General features: G+C 38.5%; 1 protein-coding gene across 4 annotated transcripts in view; it reads left to right on the top strand.

The window, feature by feature from the left end:
• Positions 1-4,142: 4,142 nt before the first annotated feature.
• The window catches only part of KATNBL1 (katanin regulatory subunit B1 like 1), a 28,743-nt gene continuing 10,440 nt past the window's right edge, over positions 4,143-22,445 (top strand). For 2 of the 4 annotated variants that reach the window (XM_056492734.1, XM_056492733.1), the window contains exons 1-9: positions 4,145-4,276; positions 12,335-12,462; positions 13,248-13,288; positions 13,657-13,936; positions 15,227-15,345; positions 15,526-15,576; positions 15,662-15,751; positions 16,306-16,395; positions 16,753-16,846. In XM_056492734.1, the coding sequence (XP_056348709.1) occupies positions 12,349-12,462; positions 13,248-13,288; positions 13,657-13,936; positions 15,227-15,345; positions 15,526-15,576; positions 15,662-15,751; positions 16,306-16,395; positions 16,753-16,846 (879 nt within the window). In that variant the 5' untranslated portion in view covers positions 4,145-4,276; positions 12,335-12,348. Of the gene's footprint in view, positions 4,277-12,329; positions 12,463-13,247; positions 13,289-13,656; positions 13,937-15,226; positions 15,346-15,525; positions 15,577-15,661; positions 15,752-16,305; positions 16,396-16,752; positions 16,847-18,364; positions 19,277-22,445 lie in introns of those variants that run through there. The other 2 variants (XM_056492737.1, XM_056492736.1) reach the window with 2 other exon arrangements.

A 22,445-nucleotide genomic window follows, 5' to 3' on the forward strand; every position in this document is an offset into this window, starting at 1 on the left:
AACGTCTGGAAGGAAAAGTTTATTGCAGAAAAAATATCAGGAAAAATAGAAAATCCAAGTAGGCTGAGAAATGCAATCTGGAAATAAATGGAGTAGACATCACAAGAAAATATCGTTGAACAATTCCCTTTTGCAGGTTTCAGGAAAAGAATCACATTATTGCTATTAACACTGCACAGTCAGAACACCTTAATTAGCTCAGAACAGAAGAACCAATTTTACTTGTACTCTGCACAAGTACTTTGCTCTGCTGCATATTCAAGCATTTGATTTGTACACAATGGATTTCTGTATTGCATCCACAGTTGCTATCAAAATTTCTGTTTTACACTAAGCCAGAGAAGCTACTTTTACGTTTGTGAAGATGACATAAAACATATAATTTGGAGTTCAAGATAAAGGCAAGGGAAACTGCTTACAGAATTTCTGAACTTCTCTATATCCATACACAATCACTGGAATTCTTTAAAAATGCAAATGAGTTAAGTACCAGTATGAATTTTGAAAATATGAGAACACAAGAGGAAGGAGCTAGTAGGTTATTTTTAAATTTAAATATGTGTACATTTCTGTGTTAGACCTGCATATATTTGGATCTATATTCTATATTGTCCTGCAGAAAAACATTATTCATTTTACATGTCATGATCTTATAAAATCCTGTCCCATTACAATAGCCATAATTACCAGGACATCTAGTTAGACTCCTTCACCCATCTGGAAACTGGACTACTCAAATCTGTCAAGCCATGCACAAAGAATACATTTACAGGGGAGCCATGGAAGTAACTGTAAAAAAGCTGCCCTTGAGTAAGCAGAAAGGGCAAGCATAGCTCCATGCTGCTATCTTAGTGTTCATTCCTCCCTTCATTTTTTCATACAGCTTCACTTATAGCATCTAGAGAAAAGTGTGCCACATGTATATATAAAATTCTTGGTCAGCTTTACTCATGATAACCTGCTTAATCCATTTATAATTATGATGTTTCTAATGGCTAAAATTACTCCATCTTTTGTCCATAACTGCCCTACTGCATCACACTTAGTGTCACAGTAAGTAGTAAAGTAGTAAGTAGTAAAAACCATTGTTATGAGGTAGACTACACAAAGTGGAATCTCTTATGTGCAATTCTTTTCCTTGAAAATGTACAATTAGGTCTTGTAAAAAATTTTTAAATATTAAACAATTCCTCAACTGCTTAATTAAAAAACAAAAGCACCCAAACAAAACAAAAACATATGAAAAATATAAAAATTAACATGGAATTGGGAAACTTTCAAAACAGAGTATTTTCAGTACCTTACAGTTAATACAAGAAACTGATTTTTTTGCTTTAATTTGGAAAAGAGAGAAGAAAAAATTAAGTTAAAGGTAAAATAGGCTAAGGAATATATTCAGAAAGGAATATATTAATTCTTAATACATTAAGAATGTTTATCTAAGGGAATTGCTTTTCAAGGCCCAGATAGTAATTTACAACAAATGAAAGTATACATATCAAAAACAGAATAAAAGGAAAATAGGAATTTTTATGGAAATTACTACAGCTGACCCCTAGGATAACCATAATGAACCTGTCAGTATTAGTAGCTAGATGGTCCATGGTCATTGCTGAGTAGCCAGAATACAGCTTGTGTGCTTCTGCAAACAGTATTGAGCCCTTGACAGAAACTACATTTTCCTTACAAAATTTGACCCCTCTGTGGACATGCAGAACAGCTTATTTTCAGAAGAGGTCTTTAATAATGGGACCCAGTAATAAAAATATTATTATTATGCTTGGCACCTTGACTGGACAAACCAGTTGTGCTGCCCTTTAAAGCTAAACATAAGATCACATCACACAAGGAGCACCGCTGCCATTTCTGTCACTGTCTGGCATCCACATGGAACTTAACTGCATTTAGCTGGAAATAAACTAAAAACAATTTGATATGTAACTATGTGCTCCTGACAGACTTCACTGGGAAGGTTTGTTTTGAAAAGCCTAAACATTTCTTTAGTGTACATTATCTGCCAATTGTCCTGTTCTCTAAAACAGCATCATCTGTTTCCTTTGAAAAGTTTCTATCAGCAGTCACAGCTCTAAGAAAATATTCTTTTAAAAACCCTTAGTGAGCATATGCACCTGGATATTCAAAGCTGCTCAGATGAGTAAAACCATGCATATATTAAACACTATGCACACAGGGTAGGAATCTCAACATCTGCAAAAATGTAGGTAAAAGTGACTTAAGGATAATTGAGCAAACAAAATGGCTGTGTATCCTGCTATGAGAGACCTCATTGCTGTTAGGTGAGTGAAATGAAATCGTTGAGATAATCAAATTACTCTCTTATGCTATTCTCTTATAGCAAACAGCCATGATAGTAGGTGAGAGTTGCTTAAACTACAGGGTAATATTGGTGCTAGAAGAATAAGCACGATGTGAATAAATTGAAACTGGAAATAAGGATGCATTACTAGTTACTAGGGTGTTTTGGATAAAAAGGGGAATGATGATAGTGAAATATGGTTTATTACCTCCCCTTGGCAGCCTTTCATCTCCACCTGAAACTGGGGCTATGTGGTTTCCTTCCTATGGAAATGTAGTGTCATTCTCTTTCAGGGGCCCCTCTTCCAGCAAAGAATATGTCCTATGTTTGCTTCCACACAAGAGGAGCCAGGACAGAAAGGCCTTACTGGTTCTAATTAGCAAAGTTTTCAATACTTTTCCTCATAGTATCTTTCTGGATAAAGTATCCAGCACACAGCTAAACACATAATGATTACACGAGCAACTTTGTCATGGGTCAGGTGCAAAGGGTTGTAGTGAAGGGGGTGACATCAGACTAGTGGGGTTCCCAAGGTTGCATCCTCATCCCTGTGCTAATCAACGTCTTCATTCACGGGCTGGGCACAGGACTGGAAGGGATACTAAACAAATTTGCAGACTGTGCAAAAGTGGGCGGAGCTGATGACTCCCTCAAAGGCAGGGAGGCCCTGCAGAGACACCGTCACATATCAGAGGGCTGGGCTATCACCAGCCATATGAAGTTCAACAAGAGAAAGTGCTGGATTCTGCACCAGGGATGGGGCAACCCTGGGTGTATGAACAGACTGGGGAATGAGAGGCTGGGAAGCAGTGCCACAGAAAGGGACCTGGGGCTCCTGGTCCATGGCAAGTTGAACGTGACTCAGCAGTGCCCTGGCAGCCAGGAGAGCCAAGTGTGTCCTGGGGTTCATCAGGCACAGCATCACAGCCAGGCAAGGGAGGGGATTGTCCTGCTCGCTCTGAGCAGGGGCAGCCTCACCTCCAGTGCTGGGGGCAGTTCTGGGAGCACAAAGTAGGGCAATGAAGGGTCTGGAGGGGAAACCGCATGAGGAGTGCCTGAGGCCACTGTTCAGCCTGAAAGAGACTGAGGGGAGACCTCCCTGCAGTAACAACTTCCTTGTGAGGGCAATTGGAGGGGTCACCGATCTCTTCTCTGTCGTGACCAGACAGAATCTGAGATAATGTCCTGAAGTTGTGTCAGGGAAAACTTAGCTTGGGTATTAGGAAAAGGTTTTTCATCCAAACGGTGTTTACGCACTGGAACAGCACCAGCGTGGCAGCGCTCTCGGGCACACGCTGTGACTCTTGGGGATGGTGCTATGCACAAGTGGGACATGGTCACCCGCGTGGGGCCCTCCCAACTCAGCCGGCTCTGAGATAACGCTGCACAGCGCGCAGCTACCGTGGATTTCTCAGCCAGTCCGAGCGTCGCGCACTGATAACCGCGGCCAGCTGATGCCCAGGACCGGGGATGACCCAGCATTCCAGCCACCATCCCGCATTCCAGCCTCCATCCCGCATTCCAGCCTCCATCCCGCATTCCAGCCACCATCCCGCATTCCAGCCTCCATCCCGCATTCCAGCCACCATCCCGCATTCCAGCCTCCATCCCGCATTCCAGCCTCCATCCCGCATTCCAGCCACCATCCCGCATTCCAGCCTCCATCCCGCATTCCAGCCTCCATCCCGCATTCCAGCCTCCATCCCGCATTCCCTCCCGGCCGCGCAGTGACGCAGGCGGCGCGCGGCGGGGCGGGGCGGGGCGGGGCGGGGCGCGAGGCCGCGGCCGGCAGAGGGCGCCGCGGTGCCGCGCGGCGCGCGCGGCGGGGCGTGGCGCGGCGCGCGCGGCCCGGCGTGCACCGCGGCGGCGTTTGAATGGCGCAGGCTCCGGGCGCCGGGCCCCGGCAGTAGCGCTCCCGCCGCTCCGCCCGCCCGGCCCGGCCCCGAACATGAGCAGCGGGTGAGTGCCGCGGGGGGGTCCGGAGCCCGGCGCCGCCGGGGGAGCGCAGCCGGGCCGCGCTCGCTCCGCCGCGTCGCGCCGGGCGTGCGGGCCGGCGGCGGGGCCGCGGGCGGTGCGGGGGCGCGGGGCGCGGATCGCTCCGTGCCGCTCCCGGCGGCCTCGCCCCGCGCCCCGGCACAGCTGTGTGCGGTGCCCGCCGCCTCCGGGAGCGGGGTCTGGCGCTTCGGTCCCGCTAAAATGGTGCCAGCAGCCTCAGCTCTGAGCGAGCGATACGTGCCAGGAGAGCAGGGAAGGCTCTGGTGCTGCCGAAAGGGAGGACAACAAGCTGGGTGTGAGGCCTGCTGACGGATTTAATTTCTTGGGTGTGACAGATTCCAGGGGGGAAGGAAGGGGGGGAGAACCTTAAGTGCTTGAAGATCAGATCCTGCATTAATTACTTTGTTCAAAAGTCTTCAAAGTATTTTTTCAGTGTTGTGCTGGATGATTTGGTATGCAGATTTAAAATAAAGACGTTTTGAATAGGGAGATCTTTTAAAGAGAGAGATTAGGTGGTGATGGAAATCTTTTGTTTCTGTTTTTGTAACATGCTCTGCTTTGGAGCGAGGTTAAGCCCGTTTGCTTAAAAGCAGCTTTCGTCCATCTCTTCTTGGAACATCATTTTTGTTTTTCCTGTTCCCCTGTTTTTTTCTTCCTCTTATTCTCTGGCTGTAATCAGGGAAATAATTAAAAATATGTGTTTTCCCGTGTTTAGTAGAATTAAAGCATAACAGAAGGCAAGTTTGTGCCTCTTTGGCCTTGCTGATTGATTGAAAGAACATGTTCTTGTCTAAAGATGTCACTTTAATTTCTTATTAACAGTCCATGTAGTTTTGATTTAAGTTTATTTAATGTTATTTCACTGAACTCAAATTATCATTGATTTGAATTCCTTAACTTTAAACCTTGGGATTTCATTATAATGTATTAAAAATATTCTTATTAAGGTATTTTATGTATGTCTATTAAAAAGCATATGCCAATATGCTAATATGCTGTATTCTTATAGCTGTGTGAATATATATATATTTGCCCACTTTCAAGACTTCTCTTTTAAATTTATTTTCATTATATTTCATAATGTTGTAGATAATGATTATGTAGGATATATATTTCATATATATTATCTCATCATCTAATATCAGCTTTTTTAAAAAAGTAACTGTATGTAGATCCTAGGATGAGAAGCTTGATTATAGATTAAGAAGGTTTTTTTAAAATACTATAAACAGACTACAATCAATAATAGAAGTGTATTTGAGCATAAAAGACCATGTGGAAGTTGTGTGACATGTAATCACCAGCCAGTTGGGCATGTAGTGAGTACATCTTTAGCTTCCACCAAGTTTGGAGCTTGAGAGGTATGTCTGTCTCTGGGTTTTAACTCAAAATTCTTGTTGCAGTTTTTTTAAACTCTTTGGATTGAGCAATAAATGATAAAAGAAGTTGCTGTATTTAATTTCATGGGTAGTTTCTAAAAGAGTTGTGTAAAACATTACTGTGGAAGCTTCAGTGTTGTGGAAATTTATTTTATAGCACTTCTCAGTTTTAAAACTTTTCCAAACTTATTGTTCTCAGAGTGTTCATAACTGAAAATCAACAGGTAGAAGTGTCTTCTCATTATTGAAAGATGACTTCAGAAAGGACTTAACCACTGGCAGCTGCTGTTACTTTAGGGCAACTTAACATATCTGTAGATGGTACCTCCAGATGCAGAAAACTGAGTTCTTGATTTGTAGAAAATATAAGTGAGGTTCATTTATTATAATCCTGGGCTATCTCCACCAGGAGAGCTAATGCACACCTGGGTTCATCCTCACTAAACTTGGATGAACTGTGACTTGTGGTTATTTTTGGAGGTTCATTATGACTGACAGTGGGCAACATACAAATTCGATATGTAAGAGGAAAATGAGCTTAAATCTTAGTTATGAGCTAGTTTACTATAACTAGTTGTTCAAATAGTAGATTTATTTACTGCAAATTTAGTGAACTTCCTGTAGTTTTTATCAACATAGAAAACTTTAAAATGGACCAAATGGCCTGACAGGTGTATCACATTAAAAAATTGTGTTCTGCTGGCATATAACACCTTTTATAACATTGCAGAAAAGTTTTGTATTGATGTACTCCTTAGAATCTTGAATTCCACTTCATTTTTTTCAGAAAATTCGGTATTTAGCAGCAGGTGAACCATCAGTGCATCAATTACTAAAAAAAGGAGTTTGAAGAAACCGAACTGTTTCATATGCAAAGGATGTGGAAGCCTTCTAAACCAAAGATGGATGGATTTTGTAACATTTATTGGAGCTAAAATGGAGTTATGCCAAGCTTACAAAATCACTTCTACACTATAAGATAGTACTAATTTATGTGTGTAAGCAAGTTACCCTTTTGGAAGTAAATTTGAAATAACCATTCTTGGAAGTGCCTTGTGACCATTGTAGATCTAATAATGGCCAGTAAAATGAGTTGGCCAGTACTGCTTCCCTGATGCATACCTATTTGGAATGCTTTCAAAGCATGTGCTCTCCTTGGGAGTAACAGTTAATTAGCTCTTTCATCTGAGTTTAATATTGTCATCCCTGAACTTGCACTTAGGTTACTGTGGGGTGGAAGAGAATCACAGGAGCATTTGCCACAGCTGGTGCACATGGAATTCTGCAGGAAAAAGTAGCTATTAAGAATTTAGACAAGGAATAGGATGGAAGAATGTTTTAAAGGGTATTGGTGATGGCTTAAGATATCTATTTGACATTTTCCTTGCTGCCATGCAAATCAGTCCAGCCTGTGTTCTGTAAGAAAATAATATTATGTTAATGCTCATGTACATTACATAACATGCCAAGGAGAGTTTGTCCCTCTTTGGGGGCCGTGCCCAGAACTTAGGACATGGGAGGGAGTGGCAGAGTTGTTAATACTTGCCTTTGGTAGATATGCACTTGAAAGCCTGTTAGTGCTGACTTTCTTTGCCTAATTCTGGTATGACCTAAAGAGTTTTACTGCATCTGGGAGAGATCAGAGATAGAAAATACCAGTAGAACCATCAGGAAAAGTTTGCACAGGCACTGTCTCTTGGTTTTGGGGACAAACTAGCTTCTTCTCAGGAGGCATAGCTGCTATTACTTTATTCCTTCTGGTTACTGAAGATTGAAGAGAATAAAAGTGGGAGAAGGGAAGGTTGTTGTCTGCTGTGAGAAATCACCCACGGTATAGGGGAAATTGGTGGAATTTGATTCTGTCATCCTACTGAAACCTTACATCTCTGTTCAGATTTGCAGTCTACCTTGTTCAGTTGTAAAACAGCTTAGGATTGTAAAATGGACCAAGACAGAGCTGAAGGGACATGCATTCTATCCTCAGTTTAATTTTGAAAGTTTTTTAAAGTGAGGGAAATGCATTGGCCTCAATGAGATTGTATAGCAGATTGTCGTGATCAGGTACAACTAGCTGCCCTCACCACAAGGGAAAAGTCAGAAATTAGACATTAAGGTATAGATTGACTCTACAAATTACTGTCTAATGCCCGTTTAAGAACCCTCTGTATATATCCCAAAATTACAGGGGTTGTAGTGTCTAATTAGCTATCCCTAGATAATATCTGACAGCAAATAGGAAATCAAAGATGTGAAGAGCCATGTAAAGTGCCTTTCATCCTGTAGCATTCATCTTTTTAATTGCTGGCTAGCAAGCATTTTCCTAGGTGTTACTAAGCCTTTCGAAGCTGGTTTCTTAAGATATTGACTAAGTTTATTATAGCACTGTTAGGTCTGTATATACCAGATTCTTCTGCTTGTGTTCTGTTCTGTCTGGACTAGGTGGGTTATGTATCTGAATTTAATTGCTTTCAGTCAGTTTCTTTTGCTTTAATGTATTTGCAGTCTGTCCTAGAACCCATATGAAACATTTGGGTCCACAACATTCTATGGCAGGTTCAGGTTGATTATAATTTGAACACAGCTTACCCTTGTTAGTTTTGATCCAATCTTCAGCTATTGTATTTTGACCCTTCACTATATTGGGCAAGAGAGGGCACAATCTCTTTGCAATTTCTCCAAGCCATTCATTTTGTTGGCCTTTGTCTTACTTCCACTGTTGGCTATAAGTAGCCTCTTCTCCAGACTGAAGAGGCTGATCTAATCAGTTGATGGTTATATGAAAGGTGTTCTATGTATTTTTAACTTGGCTTTGTCTGAGCTGTTTTTTACTTTATTCAGAAGTTTTTTTGACTTTTTAGGTTGGGTTGGTTTTGCAAAGAAAGGTAACTAACTCTGCTCTCATTATTTGAAATACAGGCACAAATTAGTTCTGTGCACTGTTACAATAGTGTTCTCTTTATTTTTTCTATTTATTGATCCTTATGGAGCACTGAACAGTGCAACTGATCTAAAATAAACTGTTCTATATCCAGATGTTGTTGTGGGTGGCAGTTACTACCTCAGACTGAGATTCCAGTAGAAACCCAGATTTTTTTCCTACTTGGAGATACATAGGCTTTGCTTTATATTGATCTGTTGATCTATACTGATCATTGCTTCTGCTTATTATACATGACAGTCCTTCTCCAGTTCTTCAGCTGGCCCTTATCTTCACTGGTACAACCTTGTATTGACAACAGTCTCCATCCCCTTTTGTGAATAATTTATGAATATATTGAACAGCATAAACCAATGCAGGTTTTCCCCAGGGATCTGGAGGTGGTTTTCTGCAGTCTGGAAACCTCTTAGACAGTTTGACTGTTCCTGAGATACTTGTGCATGCAAGAGCTTTCTCTTTTTTCACTTGGTTGCTTAGTTTCCTCAAGATTTAAGTGAGGGACTTGGAAACTCAAATAGAGTCTATAATTTTGTTGCCCTTTATCCATGTTGTGCTACCCCATAGTCTTTATAGATTCCTTTAATTTTTGCGGAGGGGGACTTCATAGAATCATAGAATATTTTGGGTTAGAACGGACCTTAAAGATCTTCTAGTTCCAATTTCCCTGCCATGGGAAGGAAGGGACACCTTCCACTAGACTAGACTGCTCAAAGCCCCATCTAACTTGGCCTTGAACACTTCCAGGGACAAGGCATCAACCATTTCTCTAGGAAATGTGTTGCAGTGCCTTACTGCCCTCTCAGTAAAGAATTTTGCCCTAATATCCAAACTAAACCTAGCCTTTATCAGAGTAAATCTATTACCCTTTGGTCTATGACACATGCCCTGGCAAAAAGTCCCTCTCCAGCTCTCTGGTAGCCCCTTCAGATACTGGAAGGCCACAGTGAGGTCACCCTGGAGCCTTCTCTTTTCTAGGCTGTGTTGCCTTAGTGACAGCCAGGCTGAATCTTTGCCATTATATTATTTGTTTGTGTCCACTAAATCTATTCTTAATGACGTTGTTTACTAATTAGCGCAACAGAGATGTCAGTCTGGATCTTCCTTAGGGCTCTTTAAATATTGACTGTGTTTTCTTTAGGCACTTTGTCAGCTCCAAAGAAGAGATTCTGCACTTTGGCTAAAAACACAGCTGTTTCATTACTGCTTAAATGTTCACTGCTACTTCTGCATAATAAGAGACCCTCAATGGGTTAAACTATGGAAGCCTCTCTAAACTGTTGGACAGTGAAGTCATACAAAAATATTTTTACTTTGCTTCATCAGATTTTCCTTTATGTCTGATCATCTTTTGACCTTTTGAGTTTCTTTTACCAGTCTTTAAGGAAAGAATTGATAGTTCTGTTGTTTCATTCTGTTTCAGCTGAGAGGCTGGGGAACAATATATTCTTATGTCTGATTTTTCAGAGTGCAAAATTATCTTAGTTTTTCCCCTGAACACATGTAACTTTTTGTAAGGAACTTCCTTTCATCCTCTCTCACCAGTTCAGGTATTTTGAGATGTTAGATGCTCTTTAGAGCCCAATATCAAAAACTGATAACGCTAATTGAATTTCCTTGGTAAGATTTCTTTCTAGCCTTCTAATATTTTACACTTATTTTAAGCAAAAAGTATTCTAGTTCCATGGTGCTGTCATTTATTTTGATGATCAGATTCTTGTGTATTGCTTAGTGTGAAAGATGAGGGTAGATTGAGGTCATTTATTAAACAAGGAAAAATAAGGAACAATCACTGTTGGGCATGAAGAATTGTAAGCTGATATTATGGGAGTAGTCACAAAAAGTATTCTTCAGCAACAGAGGTTAGCGATTTTCTTAGCATCTGATGAGGTGACTGTGGATTTTAACTCTGGTGGTTGGAGGCTGTCCCCTATATTATTTTATTTTATTGCTTTCCCATCAGTATTGTTCTCAAACAGTGGATAGAAGGAAAAAAAAAATCAAGATTTTTTTTTCCAAGTCCTCTTCATCACTGACCTGAATAAAAGGATGGATTTGTTTGGATTTTAGTATTGTTGTTTTTCTTCAAAAGTCCAGTTGATCAGCATATGCTTTTGTGTTGCGCTCCAAGTTCAAATTTTAATATACAGCCCGTTTTGAGTCCAAATAATGGTTTTAACTGATAAGCAGAGGAAAAGGTGTGAGGTTTTGTGAGGTTTTTTTCCTAAACTTCAGGGGAAAGTTTATTTACCAGCCTGTGTGGAAGAACTAGGAAGTGTGGAGAGCTAGCAAAGTGATAAGTCTTCATCACTGTCTCATAGTGTGAAAAAATTAAGTTAATGAACCAGTCTTAAGCCAGAATTACATCTGGAAAAATATTTGCTACCAGCTGTTAAAAATATTGCCCTAAATAATGATGCCGTTTGCAGTTCTTGCTGTAGTCTGAGGGCTCCATGTTCCCATCTTACAGGATAAGGGATTCTGTCAGTAAATGCTCCATTTTTTGGAGAGACATCTCAAGTGAAATTCTTTAGTTGTGATCCAGTTCTAAAGAATACCAAAACATTTGAATTTTTTTTTTTGTCTTCCACTATACCCTACAACACTGATTTTAATGTGCCTGAATCTGAACAGCATCTGTCTTGTTTTAGGCCTGCCACCTGCTTGTTTTATTTGATGGCCTTTAGCTACTGCATGGGTCTTCATGGCTAATAAGCTGTTTCCCATCTGGCTTATTCAGTGCTTAGTGTCTTAGTCTTTTAAATGCTGAAGTTCTTAATGTAGGGTAAATCTGCTACATAGAGTAAAAGGGCTGCTGCTAAAGATAGAGGGAAGAGATTGGAGCACTCATGTTGAGACCAGAGTTTTACCTTTTAGGAGAAAAAGCAGAATATTGGAGCAAGTGATTGTCTTATAAGTAACATAGGATGTCTTGCGAAAACACTTCAAGAATAGTGCCTCCATGATAATGTAGTAGTTGAAATGAGTCTCAAGCAATGAATCTTCTGATCAGTTACAAAGGATGCAAAACCATATGTACAACTGTCTCAATCTTTGTGGTGATTCTTACAGAAATATTTGCATACTTCAAAACAAGGGATTTTAGACATAAGATAAAGTGGGTTTTAGTATGAAAAATAGCTAAAGTACTGCTTTGACAAAAATGTGGGGGGGGAGGGCGTTATACATTTGCCAATAAGCTAAGGGGAAGATCTTCTTTTTTTTCCCAGCCTTTGTTATTTTGATGAAGTTTGGCTTCTTCCTGGAAAAAAAAAAATCAGTTTTTTAGCTGCCTTTCACACTTGGAAACAGATGTGAAACCAATTATTTTTCTCTAGGCAGCAAATAAAATTCATAATGTGAGGAAAGGGTCTCACAAATTGCCCTATTCTTTACTTGAATTCTTGTTTGTATGGCACCCCTCAGTGCAGGTGTAGAAACTAGTGAAAAAAATACCTCTGCCTCTGTTTCTTGGAGTGATTTTGGTTTTGTTTCCTCTTTTTTGAAAGCTAAACAGTGATTTTTGAAATTCTCAATATGTTAATAATAAGACCTCCAGCCTAACATTTGCAAAAGGATGATATGTTGGGTTATATATAGGATGGAAGATCTTGCAAATAGTTGAATTCTAGTATTGCAAGCTGCATTTGAAAAAAGCTGACAGAACGTTTTAGAAAATACAAATAAATATCTTTCCCTTGAGAACAGGGATTTGAGAGATTATGGCATCTGAAGCTCACAATGTTAAAAAACAGAAAGCATTGCATATTGAAGGTCATTCCATTGATCTCCCCAGAAAAAGAATCTCTTCTTCCACTAAAAAGATCATGAAGGAGGTAAGCTGTTTTTGTTGTTTGTGTTGTTTAATGTCCTCTGAGAAATGTGAAATAAAGATTTAAAGCTCATAGTTCTGAGCAGTCTAAATCTAGAAGCACAGCACTACTAAACTTTTGATGTTTGGATGTGCAATAGAACCTCTAAGTTGAGCAGCAGTTATATTATGAAAACTGTGTGTTATAATAGATACGGGCAGCGGCTGCACAGATCAGTGCATCATATCATCCCTGTGAGCAGTAGGTACTGATGCAGTCTTACTCATGGCTGCTTTTCTGCAATCTAGCCAGAAATGTTTCAATACAGGAATGTTTTCATTAAAAAGTTCTTTCTTGCCAAGAGAGCTGCATGGCACAAGTGAGAGGTGGAGTAGGTGAAATACTTTCATTGAAATGGATCTGTCATATGATCTTACAGCTTTATCTACCATGTTGGTAACATGTAGATTTTCACTGGATTCTTGCTACTCAAAAGTAGTTTTTACAACCTCATACCTGTGTTAGTGGCTGAAGAGTAAGACAGTGGAGTACAGAGGAAGCACTAGACTGACAAACTTACTGTAAGACCTCTTCTAACTGTGGTGAAGATGTCAGTATCTTCTCTTTATTGAAATTTTGTATCAAAATTAGCATTTTAGGACCAGTGTTGAAAAAAAAAAGATTGTAACATTGTCTTGCTGATGCACACAATGTAAATGTTACCATTAATGCTAAGTAGCATAAGCAGGAGTTTTTGACCCTTTGTAGTAATAGTTTTTTTTTTTTCCCCTCTGTTTCCGTTCTCCCAGGGTAAGAAATCTCAAAAACAGCTGGCTTCATACACAAACAGGTAGGAGAGCTGTGCTGTGTGATATCTGAGTTTAAAGTGACAGAGGTAGGGGGGAAGGTGCAGTTGAAATTGCTTACAGCACCAGAACAAATGGATGATAGGTCTTGATTGTAATGACAGTTCTTGGCTCTTGTGTTTTCATCTGTAGTAGTGAGTTTCTGTATTAATAAAAACAGACAAGAATATTGGTGGCTTGTCTTCTGATAACCCAAGTGTCATTAAGATATATATTGGGGAAAAATGTTTTCAATAACGTGAAAGCTGACTGCTGAATTCATAATTATGTACATACATATATAAATAAACGTGATAATGCAATTGAATTGGTTTGGATCAACCTTCACTAAAATAATGCTTTATTATTGCAGAGTAACAGTTGGAAAAACGGTGACCAGTCCCCTCTCTCTTTTCAAAGTGGTATATTGTAAAAGGAAAGTTCATTGTTATACTCCAAAGCCTTGTTACAGAAATAAACTGTACCCTAAATCTAGGGGCCGTGACATGGCAAATAAAGAAAATGAACTGGCTTGTGCAGGGAATCTGCCAGCAAAACTTCAGAACAGTCGTACACACCTGCTGAATTCCAGTGACTCTGGCTCATCTCAAACAGAAGGCCCCTCATCCAAATACAGCGCATTTTTTTCAGAGGTGGGTACGGTTTAAAAAGTGTTCCTGGTAATTAGCTGTGAAAGTTTCCTTCGTTTGGATTAATTTCCTTCAATTCCAATATCAGGTCTTGTGATTTACAGTCTGTCATTTCATGGTGATACATTTGTCAACAGTAATAGTTGTGCCACTTCATATTTGTGTTGTCAGAAGCTCAGATCTGCCAGACTTGAGTGGGTTAAAATTGTACCAAAAGAGAACATTGTTTTGGCCTGCTTAGGTTTCATGAACTGGCAGGACACATGTCCATATCTGTGTTTACAGAGATGTAAAAATGCTAGCATATCAATGAGAATAGACTGGTGAGGTAGATTAGGGCAATGTTCAATAGGAGTATCCACTTTGTGTGCAAAACTAACTTAAGTGTTAGGATGAGCTTTATTTCTTGTTAGGATTTGTTGAGGAAACATAGTGGATGCTTGCAGGGCTTCTGAAACTGACTAAAAGGTCAGATACTTAAATGAAATGGATTTTGTGAGAATGAAGGCCATTTAAAGCCCTTAATGTTGAAGTTTGCACTTCTGTCACAGTGGCTGTTTGTTACTGATTGAGGCTTGCATGTGTTTAAGGTGAGGCATGGCAAGGAAGATAAGTGTCCCCATGCTGTGTTGTCATGATGCTGTCAATGTGGGCTGACATGAGGAGAGAGGCCAGTGGGCCAAAGGCTCAATCTGTGGCACTTCTGCCCTGTTTAATTTGATGGTTTCAAGAAAAGAGCAGAGTAGCTACAATAAAGAGGTAGGGTAAAGAAATAAAGACAGGGGAAGATTCATTTTCTGAGAAGCTAAAGACCAGATCACTGGCCTCTGGCCACAAATGACTATTTAACTGGTTTGAGAGATGTGTGTGGCTCTGCAGTGTTCATTCCAATCCAAGGTCTAATTAATTAAAATGCATGAACTTCATTCAGAGAACAAGCTTTTTCAGAAATGAACCATTTCTGTTGGAGTTCGGAATAATACATGTTATTACTGGTATATAAATTGTGTCAAAATTAATAATCACCTAAGTAAATAGTTCTAAGAGTTGGTGACATTTACAAGTTGATGATACCTGTCTTAGGAGGTAAAGAGGCACAAATTTTATTCTTGCAGCTTTTGTGCAAAGTAGATCTAATATTTTTGTGCCCTCTTTTAAGGGAAATTTAAGTCTATTCTTAGATAAATTTCTAAAACAGATTCATCAACATACAGGTAGATTATAAAGTAGCTTATTGTTTTATTGCTGGCTACTTAACTTGTGACAACTTCTTATATTTTTAAAAATATGCAGGTTTCTCAGGACCACGAAACTATGGCTCAAGTTCTTTTCAGCAGGAATCTGAGACTAAACGTAGCTTTAACCTTTTGGAGAAGGAGAAGTATAAGTGAACTGGTAGCCTACTTAGTGAGGTAAAATATGTCTCCTCTTTTATAACCTTAAAATGATAGCAATCTCAAATATGCCACAGTATTTTTCATAGTTCCATAAATGTTGTGACTTAGTTACACTTTTTCAATCATAGTGGAAGCATATACTTCTACTACTAGTAGTAGGATCTACTAGTAACATTTTATTCTTAATGTTTCTAGGATACAGGATCTTGGAGTAGTAGTAGACTGCCTTCCTGTGCTTACAAACAGGTACAAACAGAAAAAAGTGGGGAATTAGAATCTACTTATAGGCACACTGAAGTTCAAGCACTTACAAAACATCTTGTTTTTTAAGTTTACAGGAAGAAAAACCATATGTTTCAGTTGGCTGCTGTGTAGATCTTTTGCCTTTAGTGAAATCTCTGCTTAAAAGCAAATACGAAGAGTAAGTATCAGCTTGGGATGTTTTTAAAGCATTATTACTTCCTGGCTGTGCAGAGCCCTGGAAATCAATGGTTTTTAATCCTCTGATTCTTGTTCCCTCTGCCCCTTCTCCTAACTAACTCTGCTTTTCTCAGGAAATGAGAGAGCTCCGGAATGGAAGCTTTCCTTTGAACCTTTATACTTTACCAAAAGCAATGCAGAAATTCTTTTCTGCTATGTTAGGGACTTGGGGGAGAGGACTGGCTTTGTGCTTACACAGATTTATTTATTCTAAACAGTAAAAAAGAACAGCACTGAGGTTTTAGTGTTCTTTATAACATGAAATCAGGGCAGAGTTTTCCTCTACTTTTTCGACAAGAACTTCAGTTTACCACTTAAAAATTGCAAGTGTAAGCAAGTATTTAAACTTAACAATTTGTCTAGATTTTTCTTCTTCCAGAATAGAAAATGTGTTGCTTTCTAAATTGCTTACAAAGTAATCTCAATGCTTTATCTGGCCTGTAGATGATGTGCAGGGAGGGTGAAATGCATAATGTGTATAATGTGTTGTTACAGATACGTGATAGTTGGTTTAAACTGGCTTCAGGCTGTCATTAAAAGATGGTGGTCAGACCTATCTGCACATACAGAAAAGGCAGAAGATGGGTGAGTATAGTGTTGGGAAATATTTAAATGTATGTACTTATTTCATCTCAATGTTTTGATCAGTAGGTGCACAACTTGCCTACTAAAGGCAAAACTAATTTTAAAGTTAAAGCTTAAAAGTACTTTAAGGATAGTCAAGTCACTGGTTTTGGGTTTTTTGCTACTGTTTTAATACATGTAAGACATAGTCATATCAGGGATTGTACAAATGCTGTAGAAGAATCAAATATTTTCCACTTTTGGGGCAATATCTGTTGTATAGGCTAAGTCTGTATGCAGTATTAATAATTCATTTTAGTAGAAGAGACTACTGGAATGTATTCCCTATATTATAACGTGATGTTCATTCTCTTTCAGAAATATTCATATTTTAAAACAACAGCTAAGTGTTTTGTGGGAACAGGAGAATCATCTTACTCTGGTTCCAGGATATACTGGTAATATAGCTAAGGTAATCCAGTTCTGATGTGTTCAGTAATAAACATGGTTGTATCATTTACAGTATTCCTCTTGTTTTACTTATGCTAAACTGTGGTTGGACTGAAATACTTTAGTTACTGATAATGCTCAAGGGTATTGCATGATTTTTACAGAAGTCTGGAGTTGATTCCCTATGATAGTTGTGTGATTTGGAATTATAATAATTTTTCTTTTTTCTTACCTTTACAGAGGAAGCATCTCTTTAATAACAAAGTAGCTAATAGTAATGAGCCTTAAAATTGATGTGAAGAAGGGCTCAATTGAGTAGGTAGACTGTGGAAGGGACAGATGTTTTCTCTTAGATCTGTCATACCCATTGTTGCAAGTTTAATGCAGAATGGAGAATCTTAGCCCAGGAACGATCATTGGTGTTTGTATATCAGGTGTCAGGAACAAGTGACTACATACTGAATTCTAAAGCCTGCTGCTGACCTAATGCTTAGAAAATGATGAGTTTGTGGAGAGCAAAAGAGCCTGTCTGAGACGAATGCCTGCTTGCATATCTCAGTAGGTTGTGGTATCAGTAACATAATGAGGGTGTCTGTTAGATGCATGTTTTGCTGTTTGTGCTCATCTCTATACAGATGTCTTTCTGAGATTGGGCACCAAAAGTTGCACTAGATAGAAACCTCTCCAGGTGGAGGGACCTGACGAAGGTAGACAGCGAGAGAGAAGTTACAGCAGACAACTTGGTTGTGTGCAGGATTTGATTGAACTTGAAGAGAACTTTAAAATTGCACCTTTTAGTTCTTAGGGGGTCTTGAGGAATCTATAATTCTATGCCTACAGAATTGATCACTTTGATGCATCAAACAAGTAAACTCCTTTTTTTTCTGGGACTGCTGTGCATTTGCGACTTCAATTTTGTTGTGCTTCCAAGAACAATTGCAAATTTCTTGCAGCATTTCAGTCAGCAGAGATGCAGAAGAACTGAGTTCTGACCCCCAGCTTGGTAGAGCTATGAGAGCATGTATTTTAGACTGCCTAGTTCTTTTGCTAGATCGGAATAGCAGCTATAGGGTAGCGTCAGTTTGTTTCTCCAGGTTCCCTTTATGTTTATTTGCTGGCTTCTTAATGTATATCAGGATAGATTGTGACCTAAGTCACCTGAGCAAGCCAGAGCAAAAGTAGTACAAGAATGTTGGAGTGGTTGGGTTAAGGAATATCATACATAACACGTTCTAACTACATGGTCATATGGTGATGATGATCTTGCCTGCTCATGCAGGGAGCAGAGGAATAACAGACTAGATTGATGGCTTTGAAAACTAATCCTACTCTTGCAGGCTTTTTAGTATATAAAGAGTACATAAAGAGATGTCACTGAAAGCATTAATTGAAAGTAATCATGATGATATCATGTTCTGAAATTGGGCAAATATTATTATTCTTGTGTTATGGTCCTGATTGGTTGCCCTTCTTCAGACATTGAGTCGATGTTAGAGCTATAAGTAATGTGACAAACCCTTTCTCTTTTTTTTTCTTCTAGGATGTAAATGCTTATTTATTGCAGCTACACTGACATGATGATGAAACAGTGTGCTTATGTGGTGAAAAATCCCCTAAAGTATCCCTGAAATATGTGCTGAAAGCCTTTTGAGAAATACTGGCAGAGGAGAATTGAACTGTCAAGCTGTTTAATGAAACCACTAACAAAACCCTAACAATCTACTTCACATTGAAGTGGAAAAATGTCTAGTAGGAGCAACTTTTACTTCAGTGAGGTGAAAGTGCACTATGAAAACTGTATGCCTTTGCTGCATTTGGGATTTGCTCAGTTATTAGGTGTTCCTTTAAATGCTACTGTATTTTACAACATCATCGCATAAAAGATGAACTACACTGTCATGAAGACAAGACAGCAGAACCAGTTACAAGGAACCAACAAAAACAAAAATCCAACAAAAATCAGCATTAAGAGCTTTTAAATGTCCCTTTCACAAGAGAACTCCAAAATGCACAACTATCTTCCAATTACATTAAAAAATACAAAAAACTTTGGGATATTCAGTTACTTCTATGTTTTAATCAAATTGTTAAAGACAGTTTTTGTTTGCACTATTGAGAAACTATACAGCAAAGATGCCTTAATTACTAGTGTTTCAAAAAGCCAATGTATTAAGATGCAAATAGCTATTATGTTCAGATTGTGATGAAAAACTACAAGAATCAGGGTTTCACAATGTGTAGTTAATGAAACATTGCACATATACAAAGATTCATGTATGAAAAATATTATAAATTTCTGAAGTAAAACTTGTATAAACAGTTGTTGCAAATGTCAGCAGAATGGTGAATTTATGTCTAGCAAATGTTTTTATATTGTATGTGGATTTCTAACACAGTAATCTTGTTCTGTATCATTCAAACTACATGCAAATAAGTAAATATATTAAATATATCTACTGTTTTTTCTTTTCAAGTTCAAAAAGAAACAATTTCTAGAATAATCTCTTCCACAATTCTTATCACAGATATTTATGTCTCGTTTGAAATGTTTACAGCCAGGTGAGGCCATGTTATTCAAATCACATCCTTTTTATACTACCTCCTTTAAGAAACTGACAAAGAGCTTTTGCAGAATTGATCAAGTTCTGACCTGATCAATGACGGCAAATTTGTACCAACAACAGCATTGAGAATACAGCTATAAATTTTTACTGTCATATTGATATGCTGTTCTATTTTAATTTAAGAGCTGTATCTTAATAGCTGTGAGGGAGTCTTAATCTTAGGCTTGTTGTTGCCTTTTTAATTTTTATAATTAGGAAGCATGTTTTTTCAATGAAAACTTATGAAGTGCCAGGTCTTCACTTAAAAGTATACATGTATAGCATGTATGACCAAATAGACTACTTCCTCAAAAATAAGTACTTGCAAGGGTTGTTCTCATACCTAGCATTAAGTATGTGCACTTTTATTGACATGCAGGAGAAAAGTCTTTTGATAGCCACAAGTGATTTTTGCTTTACAGGTTAAATATATGAATTTTAAACTCCTGTAGTGGTCAATAACTCCAGGCCTCCTATTGCTTAGTTTTGTATACAGTTTATGTATCATTGTTGCTGACTTCTGAAGACCAACTAGAAAGCTGTCATCAGAATTTGGTGCTATTAGTTATTTGACTGTTCTGCAAGCCACCAAAGGTTTTGCATTTCCTAGGACAGTCAATTGCAAAGAGTTTTTGGGGCATCCCAAAACTGCAAACTTTGTGGGACAATTTGGAGACATGCACATAGCCAATCTTTTTGCTAGAATTGTTGTGAATCATTAGAGATACTTCATGCTCAAAAAGTTTAAAGATAGGACTTTTCACATGTTCTTACTATCAATTAAAAATCTAAAGGAACTATAGTATGACAACATTCTTGTATTATTTTACTGTTCTGTTGAACACTTAAATGTAAAAGTAACAAAGTCTAGCATTCATCATTTGGGTGGCAGTTGCTGAAACTCTTAGATTATTCCTCAAGGAGAATGTCTTTTATGGAAACAGATCTTCTTTTTTTTTTTTTTTTTTCTTTTTGTAATGGACAAAATAATTTGTGGCCCTTTATTTCAGATAATATAAGGAAGCATAGTTGTAATTGATTAAAGGGCTACTCCAGTATTTAAAAATCTAGCTTGAATGTAGATTTAGATATGTGGGCTTATAATGAATTCTTTATGTGGCCAGAGAGTTCCCAAATCCTAGCCTGTGGACAGTGCTTTTGTTTTAGAGGCAAGGTAAGATGGACTTGAGAATCATTATTGAGGAATATCTAATAAAGTAATGCATTCTTTAACTGCCAAAAGTTGTATTTTGACAGCATCAATAATACAGTATTAAACACTGTCATTAGTATCTGTGCCTTATTTTAAATGAGTTTTTTACTGTTTTTAGGCAGCTACTAGACTATAAGAACAGGATTCAGATGTCTGTATTATGAAATTATTTTTTCCATCATGTTCTTAATTCATTTAAGCTATTCACACTAATACTCAGGCTCAACTTTTTGTATTCTCTCTAGTTCTCAGTTTTACTGTTACAGAATGTACATGTGTATCTGGTCAAAGCTGGCATGAGTTAAATGTCATAACAGCTGTATAACTCCACTGAATTCATATTGTCTTAGTGAATCTAAGAATTAAGTTTGATCTATCCCATACATAAATGCTAATCTTCGTGATACTTTCTAAAAATGCTGTTTGTAGGATGTGTCAGAAGATCCAGGCAGAATTAATCCTTTGCATGTATGTTCTTGTGATGCAGAAGCACATATGTACTTGAGGATGAAGGATGTCTCCACAAAGCTGTTCTTCATGTTATGCCACTTGATATGAAACTGATGTCTTTGAAAAACAGTGTCTTTTGCCTCAGTAGTGTTCCCTGAAAGTACTTGAGGCTCTTTTGCTGAAGGAGTACTTTCAAGCGTGACCCAGGATTTGCCCATCCTCTAAACTGAAATTAGAGAATCCCTCTGGCAAACTGTCTCTTTCTGCAGGGCTGGGGGGGAAAAAAAGGTCCAGTATTTTGTAAATGTAAATGGCCAAGTTGAGGTATTGCTGATAGCTTACTGAAGAGTGGAGGTGGAAAAAGCTGTGCCATTAATTAGCTGGGTATGAAGAAGTCAGCCTGTCTTAATGGTTATATAGGTCTCTGTTTTGAAGGAGCTATGCCTATTTCTCAGGAAAGAGTCCTCTGCTCTTGTATCGCACAGATACTGCAGTTCCACACTCCTTGATAGTACTTACAGATTGTTGCTGATATTAATAAAAAAATAGCATCAGCCCTCCAAGAGCTTACTCTCTGTAGTGAGATAAAAATGAAATGTTTTTTTCCCTCCTGTAGGTTGCTTTATCGCAGGCTAGAGTTTTAACACATGAGGTGCAGGAGGGATGGGAGAGTAGGAGGACAGCATGCCCTATGCTGAGTGCCATCAGCCCCACTGCATTATAAAGCAGGCTGTATTTTCATTTTCTGGCATCTGAAGTAGGCAAGTTTGGTGTTAAATGTCTTTATGCATTTTGTATTGAAGAGATAAAGGTTTTGAAGACGGACACTACAGTGTTAATTTGTGATTTTTTTTTTTTGTATTTTTTTCTTGAAAGAGTGGACATTCTTGTGTGTGGAACCTTGAAAATATCTTATGTGAAGCTTACATTTTAGATTAGCAAGTGGTTGCTTTTGCCTGTTCATCTTGCCAGATCTTCCAGTTCTACAGAAGACTGTCTGTCTTAGTGTGGAGATTTGCAGCTATTTTTTGTGCCTAGTTTTCTGGTGCAAAGTGAAACTGGTGGTTCATAGTCAGCTATTTCAGAATACAAAACCATGCAAATTATGGTACTGGTGTGAAGTTATTCCAGCTTTGCACAATGCAAATACTAAAGTTTATGAAAGCAGTTGATTCCTTTGAGAGGAACTTTATATTGAGCTGATGTTGCGTTAGTGAAGGAAAAAAAATGAAGCAGTTTTTAATAGCCTTGGTAAAAGCCAGACAGTGTAGTCTAATTTTTGCCTTCAGTCTACCATCCTACACACAGTAATCATTGTAGGCTACAGATAAAGATTCACAGAGAGAATAGATTGA

Source organism: Oenanthe melanoleuca, chromosome 5, assembly GCF_029582105.1.
Source record: "Oenanthe melanoleuca isolate GR-GAL-2019-014 chromosome 5, OMel1.0, whole genome shotgun sequence".
NCBI classification, from domain to species: Eukaryota; Metazoa; Chordata; class Aves; order Passeriformes; family Muscicapidae; genus Oenanthe; species Oenanthe melanoleuca.